We start from the raw sequence: 24710 nt of genomic DNA on the forward strand, positions 1-24710 counted from the left end.
TACCCAGGCCTGGGCTGCAAACTCCCACAGAACAGTTACCATCCCGGCCTGATTCCATGCCTGGACATTCCCAGACTGTACAAAACACTGTTGATAGGTCTCTTGTAGAAACCAAAATTTTTGGACACAAATATAGGAAAAAAACATGAGAAAACTGAAGATTTCGATGAAACGGTACATGATGGGCAAATTTGGATGTGATTTTCGTGATCAGCAGCCAAAAATCTATAAGGAACACCCAACAACAAGAAGCCAAAACTTTGTTGTGCAGCATTATCAAACCTAAAAATCTCTTATGAGACAACGGCTCATACCAACAAACACTATGGATTGAAGCCTTTCAAGATTATCCAGTGCAGCGTCTCTCAACCTTTCCCAGCTATCCCTCATTCATCATGCCTAGGGCTAGGCGATATAGCAGAATATACAGTATTTTTTTTTTCATATTAGTCAATATCAATAATCATTACGATTTAATTCAAGTCAATATTTCTCTTGATTCTTGTTTAATATTCCACTAGAATTGCCCTTAGACTCCAAACAAGAAAAAAGGCAACAAATTCAATGGACTACAAACTGAAATTTAATTGTAATTAACAAATCATACAAAAATAAGCTTTTTTTTGCGATAGGACGCAACAGTACAAAATGCTGACTGTATGGATAGATGTAATGTGTTTTCTCTGATTGCCTGATGCTTGTTCCAGGGGATGGGTCTGACATCTTCTTTTTGTAAAAGATGTGGCTTCTAAGCTGTCCCCCTCTTCTCCATCACCTTATCCTTCCTCTGAGGGAACGCTCATCCCTTCCATGCTGTTACCAAAACAGCAGCATGTGACGTGACGTGGTTTGCTTCGCTGACTTCATCAACCTTGCTCTGCGTTTGTAAGGTGTAGGTTGTCTGTTCTTAAAGGACAATTCCAGCCAATCGTATGGTTGCATTCGTCTCTGATGTGTTTTACTATCCAGCAGTTCCTTATCAACAGTTTATTGTTTTGCAGCCACAAAAAAAGCCATTCCGTCTTCTGTAGTATGGAAATATTGCGGATTTCAGAGACAATACCAAGCAGAATCAAGCAGTATCACAGCAACAATCAATTTATCTGACAGACACTATTGATAGATAAGTTCTATTTGGCTAAAGTTTATTTTGGGTAAGTTTTCAACTCCTTTTTTGCTTTATAAATATCTAAAAAAAATTATATTGGGATTGTTTTTTCAATATAGTGCAGAATTCTACATGAATTTTACACACCACACATGTACTTATGGCCATAGAATTAGCTAAACATGTTCCAGGTATTAACAATGGTCATTAAAGATCAAACAAATCATTACCTTAGCTAGACAAGTATTTAAAAAGCTTCCTTTTATTTTATTTCAGTTATTTAAGAAGCGATATTTATAGGCTTCGTTTAGATGTATATTTTTTTTTTTACTTTATTTTCGTATTTTATCTCAGTTCACAAAAGTCTCTTCTTGCAGTTTTAGGTTTTGATAACCCGGATCCTCCACTCACGGACGCAATCCCTTCCATAAACCCATCCAGCCAGCACAATAAATGAAAAGCTGAAGCTCAAATGTATTTTCATGGCAAATCACCGTCTGTAAATTTTATGCATCTCAGATGTTTTTTTTGGATTTGCACAAGTCGGTTTAACCCAAGTTGAAAGCTGCCTGTACACCAGTAAAGCCTGCCCCCTTGTGGAATACCTGTGAAAGATCACTATTTATTCATTCCTGATTTCCTAACCTTAACATCACCGAAATTAAAACACAATGTGCTTTTGAAATTAGTCCACTCGTTCCACAATTTGGAATCCCAATAGTCTTCGGCTCCCCTAAAACTGAGCAGTTATTCCACAAACATTCAAGAAACAACAACAGCATCTCTATCCCATGCGTGTCCATCTTAAATCTGCACACGTCATATGACATAATCCCCCATGATGACACGATGGCTGGTAGTAAACAAGCTATGATCTGTGTGTGCGTGTGGCTTGGTGAAGCGATGAAGTAGGTCACCGCATCTCGGCTAAATAAATCCACACAAGGCTGGGGGATTTAAAGCATATGCATGTGTCTGTACACAAGCAGTCAGTCACTGCGACAGCAGAATGCAGTGCAGGACACAGCAGGAACAAATAAATAACAACGTCTTGATCGTTTTCATAGAAAGTGATGTACTGGGCACCTAAGCTGAGGCAGACCACTGAGGCAGGGCTACCGTGTGGGAATGCCCAAACGGCTCAGGTGCAGGTGGCTCCCCCCACACGGGCAACATGGTACAGTCCATCATGCTTTGAGACAGCTATAATATATATATATACACATATATACACCATGCATCATCATTCCATCTTTTTTAAAGGGATCAGGGTTCCCTCCACTCCCCACACAGACACTCTCCCCACTTGCGTCCAGCCCCCCAAAGGTCAGACACTCACTTGATGTCGCAGGGGGGTCCCTGATCTCGGCATGGTGCTGCAGGCGAGGGGTGAGGCAGAGTGGGAGGGTGGCCGGGTCCGGCCAGACGGGGACGCACACACATGGGAAAGGCATGGGGTCGACATGATGACAGATAGGACAAGCAGGACGGGGGGTGGGGGGGAAACAAACAGACAAACAGAGATAATGTTAGTCAGCTGAAAGCCATCGCAAGACAGAGCAGCAGCCTCACGAGCGGCCCGGCCCTGGGCAAATGAGGGGGCGGGGCTTCAGGCCGGCTGACGCCATGGCGACAGATGAGGGAGACAGTGACACGGAAGCATGGGAGTGGCCACGTGCGACGGCAGACAGCCAATGGGGGAGGGAGGAGCAGTGTAAAGGCTGGGGCATGAGGAGCGATGGGCAGCCAGCAGGGGGCAAACTTGAAAAGGAAGGACCTGGTCAGCGGCAGCGCCCCCTAGTGGCCTGGCACACACAGGCCCAGAGGGCAGCAGCAGACCAACTTAACGGAGGTGAGTTCAGCTGGAGCTCCACTGAGCTCAACATCAGAGTGCAGATCTGCGCACAGAGGAACCCGACTACCGCATAAACCTCAAAGGCCACAGAAAAAAGCCCCCAAAGTTTCCAGTAGTGCACAGTAACAGGTCAGAGCTCATAATTAAAGACAATTCTGGAGCATCTCTAGTCTGGTTAGAGGGGACCTTCAGGCACAGAGGGGGCACCTCAAGTGTTCCCGTTCATCACAACGACAGAGGCTCGTAGCCAAAGCAAGGCAGACGGCAGCCTGTTTGCATGGCTGGGCCAAGGCTCACTACTCAGCGGAACGGCGACCACAAGAGCTCACTCACTGCCGCTTCAGGTAACCTGAGAGCCAAACACTAACAAGCCAAGGAAGGCAGCTGGCTATCGACCAGAAACGCGTGTTTACCTAGAAGACACTTAAAGGGAGACCAGAACCTGCTTAGGGAGGCATCAAGTGACCAGTGTTCAATTACCAAGTGACCAACGCCTTCTATGTATAGAGAGAACAATGTATAATAATTCAGTAAGGACTAACCTGATAGTGCCGGACAAAGTGTACAATGTCCATGTGGATTACACCAACTCTTCGCTAACAAGTTAATTGATAACTCCCAACTGACGATCCAAAGTTGCATACGACAGGTTCTCAAGTTCACATGGCCTAAGCTCAAGAAAGGTCACACATAAAATAAGTGATATCCCCACATTCTAATCTCTTTAACCGTACCCCTCCTTAAGGACAGTCAGCTGGGTCTGAACGCGCCTACAGTGACAGACATTCTCCTCGAGGGAATCTCCTATGTTGAACACTGCTCAACGTGAGAAAAATTCCACACGTTCTTTCGTAAAAGACACTTCTGCTGCCCCTCCTCTTGGTTTTGGTGACAATGCTGCTCCTTAATGCTTCATTTCACAGTTTTTTTTCCCGCCCCCTGGGTTGACAGACGCCTGCGTTCATTTCTCGGAAAGTTCCACTGAAACATCCCGTTTCCTGTTACACCTTCACGCTCGAGCGAAAGCCGTGCCGGCCTCGCCACTCGTTAGAGCGGCACTCATTTTTCCACAAACAGAAAGAAGCGGCGGAGGAAGACCGTAATCGTCGCCCGTAGTTAATGACAGGCCAAGCACCACCGAATATAACGCAACAGGTCAGCAGATTTTTCTCGTAAGCTACTGTTAATCATAACCCCTCTCCGACTGGAAGGGGCTCCCACGCTTCGGAACACGAATCTGCGTGAGAACCTGCCACCCAAACACTTTCCCCGAGTTTTCCCATCAGCGGGCTGTTTACGTCGCTTTTGCCAGCTGGAAGGTTTCTGGGAGCCACAATAAGTGCGTTGACCACCAAGCGAGTCAGATTTAGTGGGAGTCACGCCAGGCCGTGCTTATAATGCAACCGTATGTCCAGATCCCTTTCAATTCCTCATCTGAATTTACCTCTCATCCTGTGTAGTTTGTACAGCACCAGTGCTGAAGCCCTACAGAAGCATACAAACATGAATCAACTTTATATAGTAATTATGCAGGAAAGGCACGCAGTGGCTTGGCGAGTGGTGCTGCAGCCTCGCACCTACACAGCCGGGGGCTCGAATCCCGTTCCTCGTCCTGCGCGTGCTTGCACGTCCTTTCCGTGCTCCTGCATGTTTCCCCCGTGTGCTCGACTTTCCTCCCGCAGTCCAAAGACATGCAGTCAGGCTGATAGGCATCTATCACACACATTGTCCATAGTGTCTGATTAAGTGTGTAGGTGTGTCCGGTGACAGACTGCTGTCCCATCCAGGGTGCATCCAAGCCTTGAGCCCTGAGCTGCCTGGAATAGGCTCCAGGACCCTGATAGGAAAAGACAGACGGATAGATCCGTGTAGCTGAGGTTTTCTGTAAGGAACTGCAGGTAATCAAGCTTTTCCCCTCCCTACTTTAGCACTCCTTATTTTAGAGAGGAGGAGACATGGCTGTGGTTTCAGGTGTTAAGGGGGCGTGGCCAGAGAGCGAGGGGCGGGTCCTCAGACCAAGGGGCTGCAATGTGATGTGAAGTCTTGATCTGGGTCTATGGTCCGTATGGCGACATTCTCTCAAGCAGCAAGCATGGGGAAGCTACTGGTGCTGCTGATTCCATTATAATTTCATATTTTAACAATATTTTTACCTGCAAAACATCTGGCACTGGGGGGGCACACCATGACAAATGATAAAGTTACTAATGGTATGCAGACATCCATGAGCGTGTCACTGCCGGATTCTGAATTACAGCCTCCAATGTTACCGACTGGGTCAAACTCTAACAAAAAAGTACATTTTGGCCCCTTTCCAGCAAATTTCAGCTACATTGATGGTCACACTCTAGTACAGCCACAAACAGCAGGCCAGTAAAAATAAGCAACACTACAGCAGTCGCAAAAAAACTTGGTCGTTGTCATAAAAACAAACAAAAAAAAATGTCTGCGGTCACTTCAGGACATCCTGTAGATAAGTAGGTTCTGGGAACTGGCTCTGGCCCAGTAGAACATGGAAAGGGACTGGAAGAGGGCCACAGTCCTGATCCTACAGACTGGGAACAAGCTGGCAGGGCCAAAAGCCTCGTCTCCCCTCGGGGGCAGGGGGGGCCGTGGAGATCCAGTCTCCCGTCGGCTTCAGAGATCTAGCGTTGGCTGAGGGGCTCGGAGTATCACCAAGGCTGAAACAACTCTGCCTCTTTGAGAGAAGGCTGCCAGTAACGAGCCACCATCTGAGGTCAGGCTCAGTCCATTTGGGGGGGGGGGGGGGGGGGGGGGCACGGTCCCACTGTCCTTTTAGTTTGTGGATTTTAGCCACATGGACCCAGAACCCTTGATTGGCTCCGCTCTTCCCCGAAAGGTGACTCTCAATATGAGAAGAATTTCTGGGAACCAAATTCTCCCAGGGGAAGGGAAAGGAAAGAAGTAACCCTACCCCCGACCCCCCCCCCCCCCCAAACCACCCCTGAGAGCTTCCTGTGGCCCTGAAGATGCGTCCCTTTCGATTTGAGGGGTCCTTGTGTTGTCTGTCTGACCATCTGCAGAAACCCCCCCCCCCCCCCCCCCAAAAGTCAATATGACCCATGACAGGGTAGGGAGAAGGGGCTGACAGACATGAAAACACAAGGAGACAATATAGCCTTGGCCAAAACAGAAGGATAACATGACAAGTTCTGTCAGGAGTCCAAGTTCTGTGAATGTACAGCCCAAATATTCATGACGGTGCACACCGCTGCCTGACAGGCAGGTCAAAGCTGCAGACCCATCAGACGCAGCGCAAACGTCCTGAGGAAGGGAATAAACAAACCGATATGCGCCGGCGACTTCCTTCCGGAGGAATGTGTTTGGGGCAGGATGGAGCGGGACAGCCCTGACGGCGAAACCCGCGCAGAGAGCTGACAGCGGCACCAGAATCCAGAAACCAGAGTCACTCCCAGCAAACAGCGAATCACTGTGACAGTGAAGGCAGAAGCGTTAGGGTTCTACACCCAAAAAAAAAATGGGGAAATCTATAGCAGATACTGTACGGTTTGCATCTTTAAGCGCAGACACTGATATCCTGCAGCTCATAACAGTCCTAAATCACTGCTACTGTATCCAAAATCCTGTTAACCCACCCCAGGGTTTCGGCAGACGTTGGAGTCCTGCCACTGTCTCCCAGGAATCGATGGCACGACCGCACCTCCGATAACAGGAAACGGCCCAACAGCGTCTACTCAGAGAGGTTGGCTGGGCGTGGGAGTCTCGGATGCAAGCCAGAATCGCGGCAGCGTGACTCTTATGAAAGGATTAAGGTGTGCTGCTCCCCCACCCCGGCCGCTCTGTCCGATTAGCGTCGGAAATTAAACACGTACAAACACGAAGCCTTCCGTAATTCGCGGTGCTCGGTAAAACGGCCTGAGCACTCACCCATGTGCGAGACTCGGTCCCCGGCTTTGACTCTTGCAGAGTAGCCTTTGTGTCGCGTGCCTCCTGAACCTGAACCGCTCGCTCGTGAGTCGCCGGGCTTGTCGCCTCACGCCATGCCGTCGTGCACGGGCCTGGGGGCGCGGCCCTGCGCCATGGTGGGGCGCCGTGGCGGGGAAGGCCCCGCCCCTCAGCCCGCCCTTCCCCACCCCTCCTTGGTGAGGTCACTCCTGCTGCTGCTCCAGGGCTGAGCCTGACTGTCACAGGGCCGGTTGAGCTCACAGCTCATACAAACACAGATGCACGGGGTCCGTAACCCCCTGCCTCATGCTGTCAGGCTCTCTGCAGGATATGTGCCCCGCCCCACTCATCTGCTCCCTCTCTCTCTCTCGCTCTCTTGTCTGCATCCCTCTCTCACTTTCCAACACTCTCCCTATTCCTACTCCTCATTTAATCCTGCCCTGCAGACATACAAAGCGTTTAGCCGGTCAGCCCCTGCCTCCCCAAGCGACACACGCTGCTCACTGACGTGACAGAGAGCACCCCACCGTGAAATAAATGACTCCGTTTGTCCAGGAAAACTCACCAGGAGTGAAAACCCGACATTCACGATCATGAAAACAAAGTAAAGTTTTGCTCCAGCTGTGCACAGACTCCTGGCCTCGAGCTCTTAAAAAAAAACCAAAAATGTTTTAGATTAACAGAAAACGTCTTGCATCACGCAGAAAACCCAGGTGCAGAGATCATGGCTGCTGTTACAGACCAGCAATCAAAGAAAAACTGTATCGTATGTATTCCACGCTTTGCCAGTCTGGCACGGATTTGCATAATGGCACTAACCCATTTAATTAGGATAAAGAATTCCCCTCGATGCGGCGGGGGGGTGGGGGGCTGCTCCTGCAGAGAGGACCATCAGTGCTGAATACGCTCGCTTCGGGGGGCTTGGGAGAGAGCCGTGGTTGTTTTTTTCCTTGAAAACCCCGTGAAGCATCAGAATCCCCAGAAACGGGAACCGGCCGATGGAACAATGCAGCACTTCTGCCAGAGGGATCCCAGAGGCCCCGGCCTGTGGCGCCCGGCCCGCGTGGGGCGTCGGATTTCTCGGAAGCTGACCGCGTCCGCACGGTAACCTGCAGTCCGCCCAGTGTGAGGCGCCACACCCCTGTTGAATGGATTCCAGCAGCTTCCGTGGGTCTTTTCTAGAATTTTCCGTTGACCTTGGCAGTTCCACCAGACTCCCCGCCACCGTTTTGTACCGAGTACAAAATGCATCAGTGCACCAGTAATGCATCGGTAACCTGGAACAGTTCAGTGCTGTGATGCGGTTTATTCTCTTCGGTGAAGGTTTCATCGGTCCTGATGGATGCGGAAGGCATCACAGGGGCCGACTGGAGGCCAGAAACCGTACACATGACTCTAACAGTCCTCTGCCTTCCATTACCTCTCGCATGATCCTATTTGCATGTTAACGCCAGACAATAACGCAGGTGATTCTGAAAAGCCGACAAATTCACAAAGGACACACCTTCCCGCTAGCTGAGAAGGAGAAGTCCTGCGTTATATTATAATTATCCAGAGGTCATCTTTAAATGGCACTTTGTCTAGTAACTGTGAACCGTGAATGCCATCGTGCCCTCAGGGAGAGTGAGCGTTGTGAAGTCACAGTAGATAAGGAGGGACACGACGGCTCGACCAGAGACTGACGCGAGATCAGAGCCTCTGCTAATTGCAGTCTGCACGCCAGACACCCCCTGTGGTCTCAGGGTGTGAAACCAGTCGCACGCTCATTTCTCACACTAGTGCACATTCTCTGCACTGTGTGCAGAGGAACTGTCAAGTTTGCTTAGCTGAACTGATGTATATCCAGGGTCCAAAGGTGTTCATTTCCTTGTTCTGCGGAATACTAAACACACAAATGTCTGTTTGCCGTCGCTAACTTCTGGTTTTAACCTTTTACCAAAGGATCAGGGTTGCTGACCCATGCTGCAAGAAGCATATCTCCTTCCTACTTACCAGAGTCTTGTCGGGTTCACCTTGGGTCTCAGTGTAAGGCTCCATGGCGCCTGTGTCCACTATGACGTCCTGTCTGTAATCGCTATGCAGGAACCTTCATGACTCTCACATGGGTCCAGATGCCTGCTAGAGACACAGTGTGTATCCGGTACACAACCTGAAGAGGAGAGGGAAAACTCAGTCCATACGAAGACTCAAACTAGGCACACAGAGTCAACGCCATGGCTCACTCGACCCAACTGACCCAACCTCTAGAGCAGGGGTCTCCAACTCCGGTCCTGGAGAGCTACCTTCCAGTAGGTTTTCTATCCTACCCGGCTTCTGATGAGCCACACCTGTTCTCAGGCAAATACCAGGAGCAGGTGTGGCTCATCAGTAGCCAAGTGGGATAGAAAACCTACTGGATAGTAGCTCTCCTTCTCAGACCAACAGATAGGCAGCATGGCTTGCCCAACACAGATGGAGAATGACGATTCGGTAACCCTAACCCCTTCAGAGGGACTGATGTAGCAAAAAAAAGCACTGGAAAGTGAGTATCTGTCAGTGGAGGTGAGTGAGCCATCAATCGCTGGATAAATATTCACTGACCGAAGACAGGAACCAATAGAGATGCAGCTCACAGCACAGCTATGGGGCACTGACACACTCAACTGCTGAACGTCAACCCTCTTGATGAGGCTCCCACTCATCAGCACCACTCGCACCTTGTACTGTGGGACACACTGTAATCAGTTCGCATCACTACTGGAAGACAATGTCGGAAAGCCCAGGCACTTTGCGGCCATGGCAACACAAATTGCAAAAATTTGCGAAGCATGCAAACATGCAGCCAGGTCATTTTCTGGGGGCTGTGCTGGTAAACACTGACACTACTGTTCATTTGTTAATGTTGTGTTAAAACCTGGATATACAACCAGGCACTGTAAAAGGCATATACCCGCGTAGGTCAACTTTGGTATCATTAAATAAAAAATATACAGTATTTCGTGTCATTTCCTTTTAACTAAAAAGAGAACATAACGAGGGAAAACATAACTTCCAGTTAATCACAGAACTTCCTCTCCTTGAGGGGTGAAAAGACCGTCTGCAAACAGTTTGCTGCATGCATGAAATTAAATTTCTACACAATGCATATGTTATGTGTGCAGGCCACGTGGCATAATATGTGCCAAGGTTCACCTTGAGCACCCAAATGGTCTGGTAAACCTCTCAGCAGCTCTGGGGACAGGACGCCGCCGGACCCCTCAATGGCCACATCAGCCGTTCAGAAAACACACACAATTTGAGGCGGCCTTTTGGTTTCCATGCTAGTCTAAGCACATCAGTCCCTACCCCACAGAACTGAACCCGTGTCATGTGATCATTCAAGAGGACTTCCTTTAAAGTGAAATGCTGATGTCACCGAGATGCCTTCCAGCCTTGTGTGGCCAATGGGTGGTCTAACATTTCATTCCCATTAAGTCTCACAGGGTCACTGATTCTCTCAGGAAACTGACTGTATGTTCTCCCCAACTCTTGGTATCGCAAACCAGGAATATCCATTAATCATTGAGAATCCCTAAACAGTGCATTCAGAATTAGCCCCGGAGACAAAACAGATAATTGTAGGTTTTTCAGTATAAGCCAGTATAAAAGTACTGAGTGAGACTTGGGCAGTGTCTTGGGCTAGTCATGCAAACAGCCACTGAAACACAGTCTATTAGGAGTGTAACGATGCAGCCTACTCACAATTTGGTTCAAAAGACAATTCAGGGCTCACGGTTTGATACACTCACAATACATTCAACAAAATAAGACTCTAAACAAACTAAGATCAGTTATTTATGCCATTTACAAAAAAAAAATGCTTTCAAACAGCTCCTTTTTTCTTGCAGTTTTTTCCTTATTCTGCTCCAGAGCAAAATGTTAAAAATAAAATCTCAAAGTAAAAGCAAAGCTAAGATTGTGCCTATTGCACCCTTTTGCATTAACATGAATGAATGATTTTATACCAAAGTGCATCATTACACCCCTACAATGCATATCTTTATATTTTTGAATTATGAAATATTGTGCTGCTGCGCATTGTTAAACCCCTACGGCACGTATCTGAAAACACTTTATGTCCAAACTTAGGTCCCAAGTTCCTGTTTCATCAGCACAATCTGTATTTCTCAAGCGATGAACTGCATCTACACTCAAGAGGATGCACTCAGCTACCACTCAGTGAGCTCCTTATACAGGGTGGCACAAACCTTACACAGTGCTCTACACTGTGCGATCATCAGGACATTAAGAAGGAATTCCAGTGAGGTCAAGGTGACCAAGTTATGGCAGTGACTCACTGTAATGTGGTGCTGCTTTCTCTAGACACAGAAGGTCATGCTTTCACGGTAACTGCCTGTTACTATGAACTATCAACTCCAGTTTGACATGATTTTTCAGTGCTGTCCTAGATCCAAATGTACACCCTTAAGAGTTTTAAATAATGACACATAATCATAACTTCATTCAGGAAGCCACAGCCATATTCTTAAGTCTGATACAAGATATCTAAGATACTCTTGGTGGAGCTACTAAGCATTAACAAGTGCCTCAAAAGCTCTACTATGAAAAGGTTTTCATACTATTCTAAGCAAGAGCAAGGTATGCTTTGAATGAGTATAATTACTTCAAAGAATGACCTGCAAAACAAAACAAAAAGGATCAAAAAGAACAGAAATAAATAAAACATAATACTGATTAATCATTTCTAAAAATCATTTCTAAAAATCTGTGGCTCTAAATTGAAAGTAGACGTCTAGAATGACTTCCCTGTGGTCCCATATCTAGGCGGGCCAGAGAAACCCAAACAGCAATATGGCATCATATCAGTCGCAGATGACAGAAAATGGATTACAATATTAATTCTGCATAATCCACAGAACTTCAAGCTGGCCAGCTGGGACCTGGCTGCCCCCCTGACAGCAGGCCAGTGCCCAGATGCCCAGCTTCTTTGGCAGGGTGAGACGGCAAAGGCGCAGGTGCTGCATCCGCCTTTCCCTGCGCGATGGCACAGCGAGTTAGAGGGAATCCAGACTGCAGTGTCAGAGCGGAGTGCTGGCCCACCCCGGCCGGTGTGATCACCTCACGGTGCTGGCCCACCCCGGCCTGTGTGATCGCCTCTTGTGGAGCCTAAGCGGGCTGGCGGGTCTCACGGTGCTGGACCATTACTCGTCCACAGTAGGTCAAGAGAATGGCGAGAAGGTGCAAAGTGAAAGCCAGTATGTCCAGCTGTCAGCCTGGAAGATGGGGAAGGGCTAGTTTTAGCTCATATAAGCTAGCAACACCTTTAAATGTGGTGCCGTACATAATGTATAGACCATTTAGAGATCTTACAGTAAATGTTAACTATAACATGGCGCTTTCCCACTGAAGTTCAGTAACCTAGTTCTTGGTTCAAATTTTCTGGAGCTTTTGTAGTTCCTGCCCACTCCTGTATGTCGCTTTCTCACCACACACCAGGAACTGTGACTGTTACGCTGGATACGAATGGGACAAAAAACTCCTATGTTTTAGCTTCACCATCACCACCCTAATGCGGTCCTAAAATACAGGACAAATTACATTTTATTTATATACCCTACGACATGTTTATAGCCCATTATTAAATGTGGCCAGCAGATCGATCCTTCATTTTTCAACTAGTAAAAAATTATGTAGCATTATTCCGCTAATAAGCGCTGGCTGGTATCACCTCCATCCCTGCCAATATTAGACAGAAGTATGTTGGTTATGAATAGGATTTTCGAATTCAGAAATATGATGGAGACACAAGCAAAAAGTGTATCCATAAATGCATATAATGTAACCGAGACACGAAAATAAATCTATCTGCTCAATTTTGCTCCCCTGCTTTTATCTCTTTCCCACACCACGTAACTGCCAAGCTTAGCGGCAGTACTTGTGGTCAGCCAATCAGCAAAGTGTATCGCTGTAAGCCCCACCCAGTAGCTCCTGGCAACAAAGGTGAGTCATATTAGGATGAATTCAGGTGAGCAGGGGGGTATTCCAGAAAGCTTGGTTAACTTACCATTTGGTAAATCTTAACCTCTGGGTTGATATACCCCAAACCCGCATACCATGAGTATGTCGGTTCCAAAACACCTGAGAAGAGTAAGTTCAATCAACCTCCTATTGGTTACCCAGAGTTAATGCGCGTGCACCGTGCATGCATAAAGACGTTTTCAATTGATCGCCGATTTCACGAGTCAGAATGGAAAATCAAAGTGAAAAAAAGAGAGCGGCATACTTCACAGAGGCGGAGTTGGAAGTTTTAATGCACGCATATGAGGAATTCAAGCCAATAATAATGAAAAAAAGCAATACGGCTGCATCGGCTAAAGAAAGAGTTGGCTTGGCAAAAAATAACGGACAGAGTAAATGCGTGTGTATTAAATTGCAAATTTGACATCGCCTCCCCTTTTATTATAATGCAAAATAATTAAACACGTACCCCTCCGCATCCTTTTGACTGTTAAATCACTATGAAAGCATTTACTTTTCCTGCCATTCATTTCTTTAGGTTAAAATAACAATGTGTATCGACTAGGAATATATGGTTTCTTATTTAATAAGGTGTAATCCTTCTGGAGCCAGAAGAACTTTGAGCCAAGTCAAAATGAAACACAAAAACATTCCGCAAAAAGGTAATATTTGATTATACGATCACTGAACTATTTATTAAACACGATTTAGTATATTCTTTCTGTCATGTAGCTAATAGAAAAAAGGCTGAAGCCCGTCTAACTGGCGGGGGCCCACCACCACCTCCCCTCACCCCATCTGAGGGCAACCAGTGGTAACCAGCATTGTACTGTCCTGTAATGATTACCTATAGTTAGTGGAAAAAAAGCAATGAGTTTGATGATTTTAACAAGGCAAAAAATTAAGGATACAAAATCAAGTTACCTGCACATTGATACTATGAATAGATTTCATATTAACATAGTCTCCCTCATTTATTGAAGGAGCTTTAATAGGAATGTAGGTGTCATCAATGCACCCAATTATGAATGAATGAATGCCTTTTATTGTCACTATACATGTATTACATGTATTCCAAATTACATTTGGAAACCCTGAAACAGAAAGTCATATATGGAAGTATCAAGTGTGTGTGTGTGCAGGATGAATACATGTATAGATATAAATAGTATGACTACATATTAAATGTGCATCATAGATTTTACTACAAAGGACAAACCTACCACTCTGTGGAATTCCTCTTTAATAACACGCAGAGCTTTATGGACAGGGAACGGTACAAACGTGTGTAAGAAGCGCTAAGTACCAGACATACTGTACTGTGCGAACGGCTCTACACACAGTTGCCTTTCCCACATGCTCTGCGTCGCCCATATTGTACAAAAAATGCCCTGACGCAAAAAACCGAAGTGCTATGTACAGAATGTTTTCTGTGCTAAGCGCAGACCCGCGGTTTGGGTTTGTGACATTTGCAATATGCGGTTTCAAGAGATGTAAAGTAAATTAACTATTCTTTTGAAAACCGATAACGCTTTTTCAAATAATCATTAGGAAATGACAAGACATCAATACGCGGTCTTATAACTCTCTCCCGGCGAAAAAAACCTTGTATAATTTGTGCCTCCACGTCCACAGGATCGTCATCAAAAGGGCACGCCATGCTCAGTAACCTTCTGCAACAAACTGACCCTGGAACATAACCTGCTCAGTAGCAGGTTATCTTCAGAGAGTAAGCTGCTATGGTTACGTACATACCCAGAAAGTTAACCTCCGTTTTTGGAACCGAAAGATGAGGTTATCCACTAACTTACCCTTAAACTTACCCGGGTATGTCACATAACCTGCTTTCTGGAATACCCCCCAGGTCTGGGACTGGTTGCATAAAACACCTGTGGTATCCTGATTGTTCTATTTATGTAATATTTTACTTGAAATGCCACTCCTCACCATTAGGGGTGTTATCTATTGTTTAGGGTAGTTCAGAGAGCGCGAGTGCAAGCTGAAAAATTAATCAGGGGTGAGTTTCCCGAAGCCTTCTTAACGCTACGTCGGTTGTTAATTCTATCTTTTAACACAGAACTTAAGAACGACGTAGCGTTAAGAACGCTTCGGGAAACTCACCCCAGTTCAGTTTTCCCCAATAAAACATTCCTTAACTGCGATTCCTGTATGGTGGTATCAATCGGTTGTACACCGGGTTATTACACACCTTAAGGAAATAAGGTTAAATTTCCCTTTAGTTAAGGGATTTATTTAAAGGTGTTCCACAGTGACCCTTAGAAAGTTAAGGAAAAACGTTAAAGGATTTATTGCATTGAAAGACATTTTACGGCAGTAAAACTGTAGTTTCCATGGAGACCGTTTGTTTGCTTGCACTCACGCCTGCTCATGATACCTGTTATCATTCAATGAAATATATCATTTGTCTGACGAATATAAATAAAATTTTAAAAGCCGGATTTCGTCCCCATTGCATTATCTGATGAAAATGTGGATCGTTCGCCCTGGTGTATTGTGTTCACTATGAGTAGGTACTTTTCGCGCGACTAAGAAAGAGAAGTAGCTAGTGATGGAACAATTGAACACATGGAATTATTGTTTCATCTCAGTTATATTAAATGCATTTTTGCTTGTATCTCCATACGTCTGCGTCGGAAAATTAGATCCATAACCGATGTAGCTCTGTCTAATATTGCTGGTGCCCAGGGTGAAACTTGCCAGCATTTACTAGCGGGAAATATAAATAAAATCATAAATTTACTGTCAGTCAGATAAAATAAATCATAGAATCATTAATATAATAATCATTAAATAATCATAAATCATTAATCATATCCACTGGGTTCTCTCAGTCGCAGGACGCTCGTTCATTTTCTTCATTTATATAAGTTCGGTCAGAGGTACCTTAAGTTTTTTTCCCCCTTACTTTAGTTGTTAAGGTCTTTTGTGCAACCATTAAGGGAACTTTAAGACATTCCTCAAGTATAAGACCAAGATAAGGGAAAAAAAAACTTCTATTCTTAAGTGAACATTTTAAGCAAACCTTAAGGAGAATACTTAAGGGTGTTTTGTGTAATCTGTCCCTGACATTCAGTAGTTTTCCATGATTGTTTTCAAAGCAACATGAGGCAGCTCGATTAAAGTTGAATATCCAATTATTTAAAAGCCTCAATTCAAATTTTCCTTCTCTATTACTCGGCAATATGACATTGCAAAGCGGAACAAATATTACCAAATCATGACTGCAATGACTGCGGGTATGCAATACATGTTAAAAGAAGAAATTCAGGTTTAACGGGCTCACCCAACAATGCGAGGTTAGCCATAGGTACGTGCCAGTTAGCCTCTAGGAGTAGCCTAGCCTGGCTTTGTGAACAACATTACTTAAATTATTAACTTACTTTCTAGAACTCCTGTATGTTGAATTAATCGCCGCTAAAACGAAGGTTAGCCCAGTCGCTTAGCCGCATCATCTTACATAATAACCATATTATTTTGTGTGAATGTGTTGTATATTAAGGAGCTGTAAATTAACTATATAGCCAAATAGAACTTATCTACCAAGTGAGCCTGTCAAATGAGTTGGAGGTGTTGCCGTGAGTCGTGCCAAACGCAGAGCAGTGCTGACAAATCGTTTGCTTTTGCTCAATATCTGCTCTATGGAATACAAAATATTTACACACAGCAGAAGACAAATGTCTTCTTGTGACTAGTTCTTGTTCCAACAGCAAGGATGAGAATGATTATCTGGAAGAGAGAATGCTGAGCTCATGGAAAAGCAGCAACAGTGTATACTTTATTATTATCATATTATATATAAATGATCACTCGATGACTTGTCAGATTTAAATCGGTAATTACTAAATTATTGTCATAATTGATAATGACAGCCCTACATCGAACACAGCTCCAAAGAGGCCAAATAGCTTGAGCCTGATGCATCGATTGCCAAACCTGCAAGCTTAACGTGTCGAGGGGGACAGGCTCAAAAACCATGACAATGCTTGGCAAACAAGGACAGACAGCATCAGCAAAGAGGAAAGGCTGAGGCTCAACGACAGGTACGCGCGTTACGGGATAGTTGCTAAGAACCATAAAAGTGGCATGTGGCCTCAAAAATTACTCAAAAGTTGAGACCGAGTCAAAAGTGACTCAGTCTCAATAAATACTGTACAACTCGAGCTTAACCAAGCTGGAGTTTATTGCAGGGCTGCCACAGGAAAACCACTCATATTTAAGGTCAAATAAACAACTAACACAACAGAACTGGAATATTTGGGAGAAGTTACCCTCACCCTGTAATGTGCTGTGCAAACCGGGGCCAATTATCAGGAATTCAGGCCTGGATTAGCGGTGCCTCTAAGGTGCAGACACCCGGAAGAAGAAGAGAAATCCCTCATGGTGGCCACTTGGAAATCACCAGGCTGTTTGGAAAGGGTTCTATGAAGAGAGCGTCCTTGACACGACAGCCCTTACCAATGCAACCTGAGAAAAACAGAGTGACACTGATACCTGGGGACCCAGCAGACAGACGCAGAGGAGGACCAGAAACAGGCTACGGCTTTCTAACCACAAACATGCTGCTGACTCAGCAGGGTAATGTTCAGCTGCAGCTTAGCATGTTACGCGAGATGCCACGACCGCAGCACAATCCGCCGGACAAGCAGGGAGACAATGACAGCACAGATGACAGATGAAGACGGCTTTGAAAAGGATTCAGCAAACGCTGGACCATCCAGGCACTGGAATAATGATACAATAATCATGACGAAGTACGCAGCTCTCACTGCCGCTAGTTAACTAGTCCACCAGACGGCAACCTTAGCTCAGCTTCATGTTCTAGCAATTTGAGCCAATAACTAAAATCGATCCAAATTTAGTAACCAAATTTAACAAACCCAGAGGCGTCAGACCATTGGGGCTGCACCAAGACAGCACATCTACAAATTTGACAGATAGCCAAACGCCATCTTTTTATAACTCTCCAGAAATATGGTCCAAACTGCCCTTTGATATCCACCATATTCAGCACTTAAAGTGACATTAAAAACATATTTGAGAACAATCTGAAGCCCATATAAGAAAGACTTATCACTTGGCTATGTCCCAGCATGCCCTGCTGTGCCCCCCTTACTGTAAATTCTGAACAGCCACAGGAAATAAATGATAAAGGCTCCCTCCACACACACTGTCAACAAGCCAGCGAGGAGATACCCAAAGCGATGCTGTACTTTTCCACATCAGCCGCAACATCTGGGTGCCGTGCAAATTCAGCAGGCATCCAATGCTTCACCTGCTGACTTCTGCGCTTACTGGTTAATTAGATGACACTTTAAGATGCTCTGGAAATTCCCCTGCAGCTCAAAGTCCCTCATTCTGGACAGAAACTGGTTTTCAAGGTTTGGAATCATGTCCCCAGGACCGTAAATAGGCTCAGTGACAGTACAGCTGACTATAATTCCCTGAGAGGTCTAGGTAATGGTCCTCTTTCAAAGGCTAACCTGCCTGTGGGCTTGCAGCTGGAGGACTAAATACCAACATAAAAAAAGAGCAGTGCAAATCCGTGAAGCCGCCCAAGTTCTATCAGGAACACACCCAGGTCCATAGCCTCAAGTTTAGGGGAAGTTCAACAAAGAAGAACGGAAACTGCCAGAGGGAGGCGAAAAACACACGTTATAAACCTTGTAGGCACTGCTGCTTGACTGCAAATTACTCATTCACATAAGAGTTGGACACGTACCTGCATTCAACCCACTCTACTCTAAGTTACATCAGCGGGGGCCTTAATTGCACACTAACATCAAACTAAACAAAACGTAGACTGAAACCACTTAGCAAAGCCCATGTCGCTTCAGATAATCTCAGGAAATTGCACAGCTATTCAGCTGGTTCCACGTGTGTGTAAAAAGCATTAGCTGAAAAGCTCAAACGACGACACGTTCCACTGCAGAAGTACCAACACCCTAGCTGTAGTGGCCCCATGCCTCCATGGGGTGGGGGGTGGGGGGGGGGTTGAATCCTGCCTAGGCCTGCACAATGTGTGATGTTAATATTGGCATCCCATGTTATATGCACATGCAAATGTCGCACCGCAAGGACCAAGACAGTCGGCTGGGTTGAAATTGAAGATCCGAGATACCGTGGTATACCGTATTATCGTAATACCACCCAAGCTTAGTTGAGATATCAATAAGTTTTGGTAAAACATTTTTACTCTGTTATAGGACACAAAACTTAGCAAGCTTTGCAATTTTTATGTTCCTTTTCAAGATTATGCAGTATATGTTAAAATCAGTTTAAGGTTTATCGCCGCTGCTTTAACACCCACTCTGCACAAGCTCGCCGAGACGATCATTAATCATTTTTGTCCTTGCTGTTTGACTCACTCAAAGGCACAACCACCAACTTATTTGAAGACTCTATTAGCAGATGAAATTTTGGGTAAATTTTCAGCTCCTTTTTTCCTTTATTAACATCACAGTATTTAATCACAAAAAAATTCAGATTGTGGAATTTGAATATTTTCCAATATCGTGCTGCTTGAATCCCACCCTTTTTCTGTGTATAGAGCTTGCATTTTCTCCCTGTGTTTGTGTGGGTTCTCTCCTGCAATCCGGAAACATACCGTCATATTAACTACCGTCAATATATTGCTCGTAGTGCGCGACTGTTCCCTGAGATGGACTGGTACCCCGTCCAGAGCGTTTCCTGTCTTGTGCCATATGCTTCCGAAGGTAAGTTTCATGGAAGATGGACAGAATGAAAAGGAGTCCAGATTAACCCATTCAGGCAGACCTCCAAGTGACTCGGGTTAGAAAGTGAAACAATACAAAAGTAAATCAATAAATATAATGCCAAAAATGATTTATTTTCTGGTCTTGAAACATCAGTAACAGAACCTTTGGAAGTGGTTGACCCAAATTAACCAGGAAAGCATATGTCCTGCCACAGAACAAAAAATTACACTAACAAGAACAACAAATTATGATAAATCTTTTCATATTTTTTCCATGAAACAAAATTGCTTATCACAACCTAGAAACCTGTGATTCCTGCTTAAAACAGACCGTTTCAAAAGGAGCTCACTTGAATTTTAAAGATGTTAGAGCTCATGTTATAGACTGTCCACTAAAAAGTCCCAAAAAGACAGCAACACTGATCCAGGCAAGGTAGGTTCAGAGAGTCAAAGTTCATTCTGAAATAGCATATATGCTGCTATGGGGAGAAACCTAAACCCCACACGGGACAGCTGTGCCCCCAAAGAACCACTAATATCCACACTCAGGCAGACCTTTAGACTGCCTCCGGTGCTGGGCAACAGATCAGTTAATCTGGCTTGTTTGTCAGGCCTATGAAATTACACAAAGCACCTCCAAGCTATAGAATATGGGAAGGTAGACTAATCTAAGTCCTTCACTAAGAGAAGAAGGGCAGATTTGACAGAGCATCTGACAGGGGGACACTGTGTGAAAAAAGGCCCAGAGTCATACATTTATGTCTAATAAAAATGAACAACACCTTTTTATTGATATTAATTATGTCATTTATTTCAGTTCTCGATTTTTGCGACAAGTGCTCACATCCCTCTCCCGCATTTACCTATATATAGAACTGCAAATATTTACTTAATGTAATTGTATACAGGACACTTTACACTTCAGAATAAAACTGATTTATTCTATGCTGTTCCGCACAAATTCACACTTTAGCTTTATACACTTTCACTTTTGCATTTCTGGATTTGACCAAAATACCGCAGAACATTATGGCACTGTAGACCTCTGACAATTACGTGTTTTCCCAACACTCTTCCTATTTCCTAATGAATCTGCACTGTAGACGAGTACAAAACTACTGTATTCCCATATCAGAAACTTTCACTAAAGTTATGGGTAAACTGGTGTTCATCCTTTCAAAACATATGACAGAAACACTGATTTCTTCCATTTCTCAGCACTGACACATTTGTCTCAAAGAACAAACAGCAGAGAAAGGGAATCACCCATCCATCTATTTTCTGTCCCTGTTGGTCCTACAACCACGGGTAAAAATTATGGAATAACCACGCAGGATATTCACCCAGCTTTTTGACTTTGTATCAATTAAACAGATCACAGATATGACACAAAACAATTTTTGCATGATAGCGGAACATTCTGGCTTCGTGAAACACATACTGCATGGACAAAAGTATTGGGAAACCTGGCCATTACACATACGGGAACTTTTTTGACATCACATTCTAAATCTATAGGCATCAATATGGAGTTGGTCCCCCATTTGCAGCTATAACAGTTGCCACTCTTCTGGGAAGATTTTCCACAAGTTTAGGGAGTGTGTCTCCGAGAATTTTTGCCCGTTCATCCAGAAGACAATTTATGAGGCACTGATATTGTACGTGAAGGTCTGGCTCACAATTTACCGTTCTAATTCATCCCAAAGGTGTTCAGTGGGGTTCAGGTCAGGACTCTGTGTGGGCCAGTCAAATTTTTCCACACCAAACCATGTATTTATGAATCTTGCTTTTTGCACTGAGGCACAGTCATGCTGGAACAGAAAAGGGCCTTCCCCAAATTGATCCCCCAAAGCTGAAAGCATAGAATTGTCCAGAATGTCTTGGTATGCTGAAGCATTGAGAGTTCCCTTCACTGAAACTAAGGGGTCAAGTCCAACCCCTGAAAAATAACCCCACGCCATTATCCCTCCTCCACCAAACCTTACAGTTGGCACAATGCAGTCAGGCAGGTAACGTTCTCCTGCCCTCAGCCAAACCCAGACTCCTCCATAAGACTGCCAGACAAAGAATTGCGATTTGTCACTCCACCGAACACGCTTTACACCACTGCATCCAACACTTGCCATGCGCTTAGTGATGTGAGGTTTGCATGCAGCTGCTCAGCCACGGAAGCCCAGTCCATGAAGCTCCAACACACAGGGTTAATGCCAGAGGAAGTTTGGAACTCTGCAGTTGCGTTGGTGACTTTTACACACTATGCTCCTCAGCATTCAGCAGCCTCGCCCTGTTACTTTACATGGTCTGACACTATGTGGCTGAGGTTCTGTTGTTCCTAAACACGTTCACTTTGCAATAACACCGCTTACAGTTGACCGTGGAATATCTAGCAGGGGAGATATTTCATGAAGTGACTTGCTGCAGACGGCAAGATGGCATCGTATGACAGCACTACACTTGAATTCACTGAGCTCTTCAAAATGACCCATTCTTTCAACTAACAAATGACAAGGTGATTCCATAATTTTTCCCCCACACTGTGTGATTCCATAATGTCTTTATTTCCTCCAGGAAAAAAAAATATGCCATTGATTAAAATAATTTAATTAGTTTAAAGGTATGTTTCATGCAGCCAGAATGTTCTACTAATATACAAAAATTGTTTCATGTCATATATGTGATTTGTTTATTTGCTACATAGTCGAAAAGCTGGATGAACATCCTCTAAATTTGGCAATTCCATAATTTTTGACAGGGGCTTTATTCAGGTTCACAGGGGGTTCAGTACCTTTGCTGGGCACAAGGCAGGGAACAACCCGGGATGGGGTGCCAACGCATCACAGGGCACCCTCACACACCAGTCACTCATACATGCACACTCACACACCAGTCACTCATACATGCACACTCACACACCAGTCACTCACACATGCACACTCACACATGCACACTCACACATGCACACTCACACATGCACACTCATGGGCAATTTGGTAACTCCAATTAACCTCAGCATGTTTTTGGACTAAACCAGAGCACCTGGAGGAAACCCCATTATGACACCAGGAGAACATGCAAACTCTACACATACAAAGCCCTGGAAGAGACTAGAACCCAGGTCCCAGAACCCTGAGGCAAAAGGGCTAACAACTGCCCTACCATGCCACCCCCATCAGAAATCATGAGGTCAATTCAAAATGAATGGTTATTTTACCGAGGTGCTCCAGAAGCTGGACTTAAAGGCCTGTTAGATGACACGCTTACTAAGACTAAGAAGCACAGGTTGTGAACATCTGAGATACAAAAACTCAGCCTTCACTTTTCAAAGAGGTGAGAATCTGCAAGACAGTCAAATGCACAGTCCATTTGGATAGCAAATCAGCCACACTAAAATAACAATTGGATTGACTTGGTGGGCAACACAATACAGATTTAAACAGCAATGTGCAATCACTCACTATGTATACATGAATGCTAGTGATCTGATTCCCTCCCAATTTTATCGGCATGCTGTTTGCATGCAAATCCCATCCAGGGTGTTCCCTGCTTCAGGCCCAGTGCATCCTGGGACAGGCCCCAGGCTCATGGGATGAACTGACATGTAAGGACAAAACTGTGTGAACATGTGGTCTTTTTCCTTTCTTTGATAAATTGAGGTTCCAAATAAGCTGTATGCTAATAGTATTTTGAGAAAACCCAACTGGAACTATCCAATTAGAATTGACTGATCGATTGGTGACATCAGGTTTTGCACAGGAGATGAAGACAGCATTTGAAACAGAAGACGAAAATGGGAATATCGATGTCAAACAAACACTCCAGCTGCATGTAATAAGCATTGATTTTCAACTCAAACAATAACTATCAAGAAAACTTGGCGCCATGGGAAACAATGTTAAATACATTGTGAGATGCTCTGTGTGTAAACAGTTTCATCAATACCCTATTTAAAAGGTAGAGAATATTAAATCGCCGTAAAATATGTAGCTGTACAAAAAGGTACAAAAATATGTCAGCTTCAGTTTTCCTTCGGCATTTAGTTTGACACACAACACTAACTAGGATAAGCGGCTGGTTGGATGGATGGATGGATCTTTACTCCTAATTAAGAATGAGCGAGAACAGATTTCTCACGCGTAGTGCAGAATTACTCTACTACAGAAGCCTAAATGAATAGATTTTCAGGCCCCGTACGGTGCATCCGTATTTTGCAGGGTTTCAGAAGGTTCCAAGAAAACCGCATAACGTTGAATAATACGCAAATCCTAGGCAAACCATCAAATAACATATCAAAGAAAAAGCTGTTCTAACAAGATTATTAATAAACTGCAGGACATAAGATTTCAGTTTTCCACTGTTATCGTAGGTATATATCAAAAGTTTTAGTAGAAATACTAAGTCAGTTTATATCAGAAATCCTCAGATTGGGGAAAAAACGTTTTTGCTTGCAATAATAATTTAAACATTTTCCCTGGATTCTAAAACATGTATAGTTTAAGAATACCAAAGTTAAGGATTTAAATGCTTAAGTATTTGCTAGTGGGCAATTGCATCATTTACTAAAGAACACAAGCATTCCGAAAGTATGAGTCGAGCGCGAGAGCTAAGAGGGTAAATTTCCACAATCCAAGTAAAAAGTAAATCCCCGTTACTGTATGTGAGGATGAAACGGGACTTTCATAATTCCGACGTAAACAGGCGGGCCAAAGTGAGCCGATCAGAAGTGGCTGGATGATCAGTGAACTGGGTGTGAGGCGTTTACACGCAGATGTGCCATTTTGTCGCATTCGCTATTCTGTCACCTCCCGACATGCGCTGCCTAATGCAGCACCCATCATTACTCACCAAACAAAAAAAGAAAAGAAAAAAACTCGACTGGCTTACCTAGTTTTAAAGTTTCCAAGCAGTAATTCCGGCACCTATGTACAATTTCCGTTGGCGTAACCAGGCACAACTTTTCAATACAGCGACGCGGGATCTGATAGCTACAGTGGCATCAAGCTAATGGTCATGTCTCAGTAAATTCAATTTAGCCGCGACATACAGCTAATGCATTTATGACCTCGCGAGAATGAACATTTCTATTCCAT

General features: G+C 44.6%; 1 protein-coding gene across 7 annotated transcripts in view; it reads right to left on the bottom strand.

The window, feature by feature from the left end:
* Window positions 1-24643, bottom strand: part of LOC111843412 (oxysterol-binding protein-related protein 8-like) — a 48792-nt gene extending 24149 nt beyond the window's left edge. For 3 of the 7 annotated variants that reach the window (XM_072710183.1, XM_072710184.1, XM_072710181.1), the window contains exons 1-3: window positions 24505-24643; window positions 8883-9039; window positions 2448-2484 (exon numbers count right to left, since the gene is read on the bottom strand). In XM_072710183.1, coding sequence (XP_072566284.1) covers window positions 2448-2484; window positions 8883-8927 — 82 coding nt within the window. In that variant the 5' untranslated portion in view covers window positions 8928-9039; window positions 24505-24643. Of the gene's footprint in view, window positions 1-2447; window positions 2485-6872; window positions 7000-8882; window positions 9040-14710; window positions 14730-24504 lie in introns of those variants that run through there. The other 4 variants (XM_072710182.1, XM_072710187.1, XM_072710188.1 and 1 more) reach the window with 4 other exon arrangements.
* Window positions 24644-24710: the final 67 nt, after the last annotated feature.

Source organism: Paramormyrops kingsleyae, chromosome 3 (assembly GCF_048594095.1).
Source record: "Paramormyrops kingsleyae isolate MSU_618 chromosome 3, PKINGS_0.4, whole genome shotgun sequence".
Lineage (NCBI taxonomy): Eukaryota > Metazoa > Chordata > Actinopteri > Osteoglossiformes > Mormyridae > Paramormyrops > Paramormyrops kingsleyae.